The 12,478-nt window shown below is 25.7% G+C and overlaps 1 protein-coding gene across 2 annotated transcripts; it reads left to right on the top strand.

Moving 5' to 3' along the window:
- Positions 1 to 999: 999 nt before the first annotated feature.
- On the top strand, positions 1,000 to 7,922 carry LOC101490010 (agamous-like MADS-box protein MADS3). 2 transcript variants are annotated; one of them, XM_004510838.4, is made up of 8 exons: positions 1,000 to 1,368; positions 4,059 to 4,140; positions 4,689 to 4,750; positions 5,003 to 5,102; positions 5,538 to 5,579; positions 6,456 to 6,497; positions 6,628 to 6,761; positions 7,596 to 7,922. In XM_004510838.4, exons 1-8 carry the CDS (start codon positions 1,187 to 1,189, stop codon positions 7,681 to 7,683), a joined length of 732 nt encoding a protein of 243 aa, XP_004510895.1. In that variant the 5' UTR covers positions 1,000 to 1,186; the 3' UTR covers positions 7,684 to 7,922. The 2 variants fall into 2 exon arrangements, with proteins under 2 accessions (XP_004510895.1, XP_027192390.1); XM_027336589.2 differs by lacking the exon at positions 5,538 to 5,579.
- The last annotated feature ends 4,556 nt before the right edge of the window (positions 7,923 to 12,478 follow it).

A 12,478-nucleotide genomic window follows, 5' to 3' on the forward strand; every position in this document is an offset into this window, starting at 1 on the left:
TATTAGGAGAAAATTCTTTTTGTGTGTTTATGTATATATATATATATATATATATATATATATATATTATATATATATATATATATAGTCACAAATAGAGATTAATCGTCATATCCCTTTTATTATATAAAAAAACAATTAAAAATACTTCCATAATCAAGATTAAAAAATAATAATTCACAATCAATAAAAACAACTGCGACCAAAATAGGTAGCAGTCGTTATCATTATTTTCAATTTTAACAACATGAAGAAAATTTACGAAAAAATGTTAGCAATTTGCATAGCAGAACATAGTTCTCTTAAAAATAAATCGTCGAGACTACTATTTTTTTAATTTTGTATATAAATAAACAACACATTTTTAATATAAATCTAAAAATATTATCTAACCTAATTATTCTTAATTCCGACTTTCTCTCGTATCTCAATTATTATTATACATCATTATATGATATTTTAAATAATTCTAATAAGATTTGTGTAATATTATGATTAACTCATATTACAACGATCACAACTTCGGTAATTGCCAAAATCATTAAATCTTTAATGCGACCGCAATCACAATCGCGACCGCGATCGCGATCGAATGGCAATATCTGAGTGATTTTTTGGTGATGGTCAATCTGCAAAGTTTGATGATCAAAATTGTTAACCAGTTTTGGAGTAACCAGACTTAGCAGCAGGTGGTTACTGCATTTCCACAAATACTGCTATCTGATGTTGAAGTGTAAAGAGCCATCACATGGGCGCGTGAAGCTACACGCGCGCGTGAGTATTCATAAACTTAATTTCCTTTGCCCTAAACTGCATCAATTAAAGTATGCAACAAGAGAATAACTATAAGAAAGCACATTTAATAAAATTAAATTGGAAAAAAGAGAATAATAATAATAATAATAATAATAATAAATAAATAAATAAAAAAAGAATAATTATGGTTTCCATTTTTTTGTAAAAGAAGATGAAGTGTATGTCCCTTTATTATTTATGTTCATTGTCTATTTGTATATAGCACACAAACTTCCACTATCTCACAACAACAATTTATTCTCTCTCTTACTTTCTAAATTGCACTAAATCACAGTCCTCTTCTATTCAAGAGAAACTGAAATCAGAAAAACAAAATTCCTAATATAAATAAAGTTAGGGTTATTATTTCGAGACACACACAGAAAAAGAGATGGGAAGAGGGAGAGTTGAGTTGAAGAGAATAGAGAACAAAATAAACCGGCAGGTTACTTTCTCTAAAAGAAGGAATGGTTTGCTCAAGAAAGCTTATGAACTCTCTGTTCTCTGTGATGCTGAAGTTGCACTTATCATTTTCTCTAGCCGTGGAAAACTCTATGAATTTGGAAGTGTTGGGTATTTCTCTCTTTCTCTCTAAAAATCCAATCTTTTTTTCATTTTCTTACTAAAAATTTAATCTTTTTTGTTTTTTTACTTACCCTTTTAATTTGGAAATAATGGGTATCTCTTTCTCTCTCTCATTTCTAAATATCCAACCTTAAATCATTTTTGCAATTTTTTATTGAAATATTCATTTTTTTAGTTGCCCTTTTATTTTTAAATGTTGGGTATCTTTTTTTTTTCTCTCATTTCTAAAAATTCAACCTTTAATTAATTTTCAATTTTTTTATATGCCCTTTTAATTTGGAAGTGTTGGGTATCTCTCTTTTTCTTTCTCATTTCTAAAAATCCAAACTTTAATGAATTTGCAATTTTTTTTTTTATGTGGTCTTTAAGATTTATGTTTTTGAAGTTTCATTCAATATTTTATGTCCATTTTTGTGAGGTGCAAATCCCAATGGGTAATAGAATCAGTTTCCTTTGTTTATATTTTGGGTTTTGTGATGATGTGAGCTAAAATATTGTGATATATAATATAGTTATAGTTATATACCTTCTTCTCTTTCTATGTACAAAAAAGCTTTCTTCTTTGCATCAGCTTCTTTCACCAAAATGGTTACTGGTTTCTGCTTCTTTGTTTCCTTTAACTTGCCACAACTGAATTTGATGCTTTTAAGATTTAACTACACACACTTTTCATAAGTACTTTTGAAACTTTTAAGTTTTTTTTTTTTTTTTATTGTTCTTTCTCTTAACACATACACCTGACACCCTCATGAGTATGGCTTCTTCTTCTTCTTCTCTCTCTCTCTCTGAGTTTCTCCTTTTCTGGATAATAGTTTGATGGATCTTAAAACCCTCCATGAAATATTAATTAAATTTTATTATTTTTCATTTATTGTATGTTTAAGCTTTTTCTTTTAGATTTAATTGATATGTAGTGTAAATAAAAAATATATATCATCAATTGTTAACAACAGTTAAATCACTATAAATATATTATTTTGATCATATTTTTTATTTTAGAAGTCATAACATTTTAAGAAAAATTATCCAGAAAATTCATCAAAATTAATTTTTTTCAAAGGAGAGAAAATTTTAATTTATGAGTTAAAGAGGATATGTAAATTATGAATTTTTGTGTTCCAATGATAGATCGACACGTTTCATAGTCCTTTGACACCTGATAGATTGAAATAATCTCAGCTTTGAAATGACACAGTACAATACAATTCTATTTTTTGTGTTTGTGAGAAGAGAGTAGTCAGAAAGAAGAAACAAATAAAACAGAAAAGGAAGAAAACAATCATATGATATGAGTATTGAGTGTAGTACTTTACTATGCAGTATTTTTTTGTATCATATAGTAAAATAATATATTTAATTATATGTGTTTTTTTGTTCACTCTCTTGTAACCGTTGTGTAAGATCTAGGGCTTTCCAAAATCATTTTGTAAATAATTGAAGGTCAAGAAAGCTTTAAACTTTGTCCACATCCCTTTGAACCGTTTGATCTTTCAGTTCTATCATTGTATCTTTTTCATCTCTCTCTCTCTCTCTCTCTCTCTCTCCATAGAATCTTCTTAATTAGCCAGCAGCAATGTGTGTAATTTTTCATGTATAAAATGAAAGAGGAATGAGTACTCATCAACCACTTTGTAGCTAGGTTTTTGTGATTTTTCTTAATAATCTTCTTAATTATTATTATTTTTTAAAAAAAAATCATTTTTAGTTTCCTTTCTTCTATCTACTACACCATTTTCTTGTAAAACATAAATAAATAAATACGACACCATTTTATGTGTAGTTAAGTTTCTCAGCATGATGATTTTGATAAGTTTCTTACCAATAATTGGTCAAATTTGATTTCAAATGTGAAATAGTTTTCTACCCCTTTCTTGCTAGCCCTAAAAGATATTAAAAAAAAAAATTTAAAAAGTGTTTTTTTTACATTTAACATAATTTTTTTTATAAAAATGATTTTTTGGTGACAATTTGAAGAAAACATTTAACATAAAAAAAAAAAAAACAAAACCAACACATTAACACAACATTAAGGTGTGAATGTGCTGACTTATATGGTTGAGTATGTGGTAGGGAAATCCCTAAGAAATCTTGATTTACTATCTAGACTAGAGTGGTTCAAATTTGGGTAAATTATCTAAGTGAGTACAAGAAATTGCTACTATTAAAGAATCATTTTTTGTTACTAGTTGTTGTCAATTTTTTTTACTAAGAATGTTACTTAAAAGTAATTTTGTAAGAATGTTTAAGTAATGTTTGACATAACCAAAAGAATTGAATTGAATTACATAAATATTATTTTAATAAATAAAATAATTGATAAATATAATTTTAAATTCATTGACTAACAATACATTTAAAAAAAATCCAAGTATAAATTTAGCCAAATATTATTTTAAAATACAATTGTTTTTGTTAAAAACATGAAATATCGCACACATAATTAATACAAGATTATAGTAAGATTATCAAATATAGATAAAGGTTATAGCAAATATTAAAAGTCTCAAAGTAAAGTACTTGTGTGTGTTGTTTTGTCTACATATCCTTAATTTATTGGTCAAGATTTCCATATATATATATATATATATATATATATATATATATATATATATATAGATATATATATCACACTAAAAATTTGCTTAATTTGTCTAATATTGAGTGAGTTTCATCCTCAGCACTACCAAAACTATCGAACGATATCAAAGGTGCTCTTTTAATCCTCAACCAGATGACCACCAAATCGATTGTGAAACACAGGTATGTCTTTATATCAATGCTCAATAAAAATAAGCAAGTTTTGTCTCTAAGTGTTAGACATGTTTTAGAGATCTATTTTATTTTTCTTGTCTAATTTTTGTGGCTATTTCAAATTTTTCTAGTAGGGGCCTTCTTCCTACCTTTTAAATCTCAATAGCACTAATTGAAAATTTTCTAAGGAATATATTATATTGTAAAAGTTAAATTTTTGTCTTATGTGATCTAGCCTCAACAAAATCATGTTAACTTTTTATATCTACACATATTGATTTGGTTGGATATTTTTTATGTAATTGAAAAAGAGTGGTCAAATATAGTATATAAATTTAAAAGAAAGAGTTTATTAGGACTTCCTTCAATCCCCTAAAAAATACTACAATTCTTTCAATTGAAATATAAAGTAATATTTTTCTTAAAATGAATGCAAAAATAGTAAAGTTATTTTAGATTATATGCTTTACCTATTAGATATATCATAATCTGATTTTATCAATGAATTAGTAATCATTTAGTTTTATCTATATTTTTCTATTTTTGCAATTAATCAGAGTTGGTACCAAGAGGTGTCTAAGTTGAAGGCAAAGTATGAATCTCTTCAAAGGACTCAGAGGTACTCACTTTTATTATGCCTCTTTTACATGTATATAAATATAGAATTTTAATTTATGGATAAATTCTGTATAGATGTTTCGATTAGCGGTGAATTTGGTGAAATAACGTAATACCACCACAATTTTAACACAAACTATATTTTGGAGTTTCAATAAAATGGTGGTGTTATAAAAATTTCATCAAATTCCCGTCAATTCATTAACAAAGACTCATAAAATTTACTTTCCAATGTAATGAAATATCATTTCAGGCATTTGCTTGGGGAAGATCTTGGACCTTTGAACATAAAGGAGCTTCAGAGTCTTGAGAAACAACTTGAAGGTGCTTTAGCACAAGCTAGACAAAGAAAGGTGTACATTCATCTAGATATATCTTAATATATTATATATATATATATATATATATATATATATATATATATTTTCATAATTTTAAATTATGGTTATGGTCATCGTTATGTCGTAAACTTTTATGTTACTAAAGAATACAGACTAATGTGTCTTAAATTTACACATGTGATATGTTGTAGAGACTTCAAAATCTACAATAATAATACAGTTACAATTACGATTGTGAAGCACAAGTTCAAATCATTATTCTCTATAATTTTTCCTTAGTTGTAAAACATGGCTACAATAGAATTATTAAAAATAGGATCTTGCGAAGTTTATTAACTTGATTAAAATAGTTTTATTTATTTATTTATTTTACCAAACTTGATTAAATTAGTTGTGAAACATTGATATGAAATGATCATACCTCAAATTTTATTTCAATTATTTCAGACACAAATTATGATTGAACAAATGGAAGAGCTTCGCAAAAGGGTAAGATCAATTATGAAAAATGTTTTATCCTATGATTTTTATTTTTATTAACTAGGTCAAATTATTTTATTTTTTGAACAAATGGAAGAGCTTCGCAAAAGGGTAAGATCAATTATGAAAAATGTTTTATCCTATGATTTTTATTTTTATTAACTAGGTCAAATTATTTTATTTTTTATGAGGAAAAATTTATTAACATGGAATGCAAGAGGTACTCCATCTCAATACATTAAAGATTAATGTTTAAATGAAATTGATTCCAAACATCCCAATAGATTCATACAGCAATTGACATAAGTCCAATTTAGATTCCTATTGTTCTTTGCTAAAAACCAACCCAAGAAATCATCTTTCACATGTACTACAATATAGTTGAATGTTCAAGAAGAAACACTTCAAAAATAATTTTAATTTCTTAACATTTCAATCATTGTCCATGAAAGGCAGCCCAATGGGATTGTTAACAAATCAACTACCATAGGCCTAAATTATTTTTAGTATCAAACTTTTTTTAATTAAATTAATACTATTAATTTTATTAGTATCTTTTTAAGTCTCCTAGTATTAATTTTACCAACTGCTTTTTTTACTAATTAATATAGTAAAAAAACAATAAATTGTGTAAATGTATTTTATATTTAATTAATTTTGTATTTTATTATTGTAAAAAATAATTAGACTTAAAAAGACCTCTACTTTCGGTCTTATTAATTTTTGAAATCAAATTTTGCTTTAGGCCTATACATTTAATGGACCAATCTAGTTCAATACTTCATTTGGGTTTAGTGTTCATTCACATCAAAGTACTTGTATATCTTTGAGATCAAAATATATATTTTTTTTATTTTAATTTTGATATTTTCAACCATTTTTCAGGAACGCCATCTAGGAGATATGAACAAGCAACTAAGACTCAAGGTTAATTATAGGATTGTGTACCATTCTAGTGCTGGAAGGAAGATACTTTTTTTTTTTTTTTTAATTTCAATTGATTAATTTATTTACACTAATTTCTTTATTAATTCCTACTTCAATACTCCATTTTCAGCTTGAAGGAGAAGGATTTAATCTTAAAGCTATGGAATGGAGCTCTACTTCAGCTGCTGGAAATACCAACTTTACATTTCAGCAACCTCAAACCAACCCTATGGATATGCAAGCAGAACCATTTTTGCAAATAGGGTACATGAAATTTACTTCATTTTTGCATATTTTTTTTACTAATTTTAAATTAATTACATGAGTATTTTATCTTTAATGTTCATAAAGAAAATATTTGATACCCTCTCACTTTTCCGTACACTTGCGATATCTCATAAATTGAGTGTAAACATGTGATTAATTCAGTTAAGTAGATGGTTCATTTCAAATCACATTAAAAATTATGGTTAATCATGTAATTGAATTAATCATATTTTTTTATTGTGATTTAAATCAATCATTTACCCAAGTGAAATAACACACTTTTGCATATGATTAATTAGATGACACTCAAGTAAATGTACAAAAGTTAGGTGTTCATTTATAAATTTACAAGATTAGAGAGGCACTTAAGTTAAGTTGGTAGTTAATTTGTTTAGTTCAACCAAAGGATGAGAGGCTACTAAATTTCTAGCTTTAGGCTCACAAGCAACCAAAAAATCTATCTCTTTCAATCACGCTATCAACATATATATCACCACGTTATTATCTTTATTTTTCTCTCTCAAAATGTATATACTCTTAAATATACATCAAATTTTATTTTATAAGTGGCAAAGAGTATTGCTATGAACTTTTTGACAATATATGATCATATTTTGTTGTATAAAATTTAAGAAAAATATTTGACGTACACCTATTTGGATACATCTTTCTCAAAAGACATAAACATGACTGAAATAAAAATAGTAATTTGAAATTGAACAAATTTTTATATATTTATATAGAAATATGCAAGTGGTATTTCAAAATAGAAATAATTTAATCTTAATGGTAAAAAAATTATAATGTTAAGCTCTTTTAATTATTGGACAGATACCAACAGTACGTTCAAGCTGAGGCATCAAATATTTCGAAGAGCATGGCTTGTGAAACTAACTTCATGCAAGGATGGATGCTTTGATAACTTAATCAATAAAGTATAAGATTTACATTATTGTCTATATGCTTTAATTTTTAGATTTATGTTTTGGCTGTTAATTGTGACCAGCATGGGAAACTGAAGATTCCTATAGCATCCTTAATTTGTAATTGGATACAAATATAGATAATGGTCATTTATTTATATATTTGAAAAACAAATAATTTATGATGTTGCTTGAACTTTGAACTTTAATTGAATATATGTATCTGTTTCTTTTCCTACCTCCCCACACAATTGCTATTCTCCTAATTCTATCTCCATATAGGGAAAATAAAAATGTTTATAAACTAAGGTTTGTGAAGATAAAGAGTACCCTTTTAATTTTTATACACTTTCAAACAAGAGAAAATGAACCGTATAAATATATTTATATCCGACCGTAACATTTTATCGTACATAAATATGACAAATTAGGAAGATTGAAGTTTAAGATTATTGCAATGGATTCGTAAGACTTAGGTCATTTGGCAAATACTAACATTGTTAGGCTAGATATCATGTTTTGGGTTCGAACTTATGACATTGCAGTTGTGCGCGAATTTCTTTACTATTTCATCTAGACAAAAAAAATGGTATGACAATGGAGTTAATTATGGTTGACCTTCAACTACACATGCTCTCTGACTGGGGTTCAAGTCATCTGGTTGGTTTGTGTTGTGTATAGTTAATTTGGAAAGAACACAATAATAAGTTTTTTAATCACAAGGAGTACAATGTGATGAGTATTATGGACAAGAAAAAGATTAACTCTTTGTGGAAGTTTAAAGTGAAGTCTTTATGGTAGACTAATCCCTTACATTGCTTATAATTTTTTTATCCTCCTTATCGATGTAATTTCAATTTGTAAATGGTTGGTAGTTGGGTGTTTCTTGAATGAATTGAAGGTTCTCTTTCGTACCTATTTGTTTGGTTTTTTCGTGTTACACATTGATTCTATGATGGATTATAAATTTCGTTATGTTTATCTCTCTTTGCACATTTTGTGCTTGGATAATGTGTAAATATATTTAATCTTCTAAAAAAAGTCAAGAATCATGCATTTGATAGGCTATAAGTAAATTTAATGGTAAATGAGGTTAATGGTGATCTCTATTGAAGTTGTATTAGACTCTCAAATTGCCAAAGTTCTCGAATTGTTATATCTATCTATATTTGGACATTTTCATCCTTAGAGCTAGCTATTGAGAGTGAGATTCAAATCCACTTAATAGGTTGAGCTTATAGCTAAAGATGTCAATGTGGGTGAGGGTGAGTGAATATTGAAGTTGTATAAGAGTCACGTGTTGTTTTAAGATTTTGGGTCAAGATAGTTCTAAACAACTTGTATAGTTGTTCTTAATTCAATGTGATAATTTAATACTTCCTTGATAACTCAAAATTGCTAGACATGAAGGTTTGTATCAAAGTCTTATATTATCAGGCTTTAAGATTGTTAGGTGTACATACTCCTTTTTGTTTGATAATATAAGCTAAAACAATCTTAAATTTGGATAAAAACATCAACTTTCTCCCATTAATTTTTGCATATATTTAACAAATGAAGTACGTGTTTGGCCACCTTCATCCTTTAAACTAGCTTTTAGAAGTGGGATAAGGGTATAAAATTGTCTAAGGCTTGAGCTTACGACAACACTTTTGTGAAAAAGGTTGTCTAAAGGCTCTAGACTTTTTACTTCTTAAACTAGCATCGTTTTATTTAAAAAAATGTTATTAAAGGTGTGCTATAACTTTTTAATTATGGTGTTGTGTTCTATAGGTTTCAAGTAAATTTCATAATAAATGAGATTGATGGAGATCCCTATTGCATTCCCAAATTACCAAGGTTCTCAGGGATGTGGAAATTGGCCCCTAAGACACATGTTAGGTTTAAGGCTTTGTATTGAAGTATCACATTCTGAATGTAATAGATGTAATAGAGCATTTAGGGAGCAATCAATTAATTGTGATTGTAAGCGTGTGTCAGGTGGATCCATGTGCGTATGAATAGCTAATATATCCATATATGGTCAATGTTCAAAATTAATTGTCAACTTCATTTCGTACTCTAATTCAATTTATTGAGGTTGTGTTTCAAAAAAGAGATTGTATACCGGAGTTTTTTTTTTTTTCTTTCAAAACTAAGGTAGGTGGTGTATTTAGATAAAAAAAGATGGTGCAAAAAGTATCCATTTTCAATTGTACTTCTCATACATTTATGGACGACATTTGTAATGTTAATAATTAGTTCTCCACTGATGGGTTTGTCGATTCTTATTGGGCTAGCCCACTTGTTACAAAACAAATAAGAAAGTTGGCTTTTGTACCCCCTCAATTATCCTGTACCCTTCATTTAAAAATTTTATTTTTAAATGTCCAAACTACCCTTGATAAAACTGTAAAAATTTAAAAGAATTTTTTTTATCGGAAATTTGATTATGAATGAAATTTCCGGTAGTTATAAATGAATACCGGAAATTTCAGAATGAATGAAATTTCCGGTAGTTATAAATGAATACCGGAAATTTCATTTTTGAAATTTCCGGTAGTTATAAATGAATACCGAATATTATTTATAAATTAATTAATAAAATAAATTATATTAATAATAATAATAAAAGTAATAATAATAATAAAGTAAAGTAATTTATATTATTAAAACTTTATATATTTTTTAAATATTTTTATTATTATTTTTTAATTATATTAACAATATTTTATTAATTTTTTTATTAGATCGGAATAAAAATAGGAGAGAGTTGTTAATAAAATAAGTTGTTATTTTATAAAATATTCGCAATAAAAATAGGAGTGAGTTGTTAAGAAAATATGTTGTTATTTTATAGGCAAAATATTAGGGACACGTTTTTTTTGTGGCACATTTAGTCAACCATTTGATTTTAGGATGAATGTTTGTGGCAAAATATTAGGGACACGTTTTGTTTGTGGCAAAATTTTAGGATTTATTTTAATAATATAATTTACTTTACTTTATTATTATTATTACTTTTATTATTATTATTAATATAATTTATTTATAAATAATATTCGGTATTCATTTATAACTACCGGAAAATTAATTCATTCTGAAATTTCCGGTAAAAAAAATTCTTTTAAATTTTTACAGTTTTATCAATGGTAGTTTGGACATTTAAAAATAAAATTTTTAAATAAGGGAGTACAGGACTAATTGAGGGGATACAAAAGCCAACTTTCAACAAATAAGGGTTTTCTTCCACACACTCTACCATTTAGATCTGTCATCCCTAATCCATATGAAAATACAATTTTGTTTTTTTAATTTGACAAAATTTTAAAATATTTTAAAGTTTCAAAAATTTTAAAATGAAAATTGCTAGAGTTTTTGAAACTTTCAAACTATTCGGAAGCTTCCGAAATAGAAAATTTTAAAACTTTTGAAACTTTTCGGAAGTTTCAAATTTTGAAAATAAGGATTACATTTTAAAATTTTGAAAAAGCTTCATAAGTTTTCAAATATAGAAAGTTTCAAAAAATTTCTATTACGAAAATTTTAAAAATTCTGAAAATTTACCAAATTAGTAGGGCAAAATTGTATTTTCGTATAGATTGAGAGTAACAGGTTTAAGTGAGGAGTGCATAGTAGAAAACTTAATAAATAAATAATATTGAATTTTTTTTAAAAAAATGTCTTTTTAAAATTTATAATTTCAATAAAAAAAGACGTACGGTACAAAGACACGTAATAGAAGAAGATAATAAAAAAATTTATAATTTCATACTCCTACATTTAACTTCTATTCCCATACTTTATCATTAAATTTATGAAGTTCCAAAAATACATTATTAGAAAATACAAACTTTTAAGAATAATCATTCTATTTTTCGTATTCTATATCTATGTTTTTTTATATATCAGATTTTCTTTTTGTAATTTTTGGTATACAAATTTTTTTTTCTCAATTTTATTCAAATATCTGATATTTTTTTCTCATTTTTTTACATATCGGCATTTTTTGGTATGTAAATTTTTTTCTCAATTTGTTATATACTGAAAATTTTGAAATTTTCTGTCACTTTTTTTTAAATACTGAAAATTTCTTTTTCTAAAATTTCTAATACAAATTTTCGTAATTTCTGGTATAAACTTTTTTTTTCTCAATTTGTTCTACAAAACCCAAATTTTAGTTTCTAATTTTCCAATAGGCAAATTGTTTTTTCAATTATTTTTTTCATATAAAAAAATTCATTTTTAAAAATTTATGGTATGTTAAATTTTTTCTTTTTTTTTAAATACCAAAAAATTCAAATTTAAAATTTTCAGTATATTAATTTCTAACCTAGATTTTTGGCAAACAAATTTTATACCAGAAATTTGTATTTGTGCGAAGTAAAAAATGGGTCAAAAAGTTTAAGCGAAAAAAGATAAAAATAAAATGAGTAAAATTTGATTTTTAATTCTTAAATCCTATATCAATTTTCGAATTCCTATTTACAAAATCATGATATTTCAAACTTAAACTATAAAATTTTTTATTCCCCATTTAAAAAAGTTTTTACAAAAAGTTGTGCTTATAGTCTGTTAAAATAGGTCTTATAAAATCAAAATAGACGAAAAGTGAATAAATTTGCATAACTAAATTAAAAATATTAAAATTTACTATTCAATTTTTAATATCAAATATTTAATTTTTTTTCACATTATATAGTTAGACAATATTAAATGAAAATAAATCTCAAAACAAATAAAATTAACTCGCTATATAGTTTTACATTAATTGTTTTTCCGTAAATATTACTACTATTTGCTAATATTTAA

This window comes from Cicer arietinum, chromosome 7 (assembly GCF_000331145.2).
Source record: "Cicer arietinum cultivar CDC Frontier isolate Library 1 chromosome 7, Cicar.CDCFrontier_v2.0, whole genome shotgun sequence".
NCBI classification, from domain to species: domain Eukaryota; kingdom Viridiplantae; phylum Streptophyta; class Magnoliopsida; order Fabales; family Fabaceae; genus Cicer; species Cicer arietinum.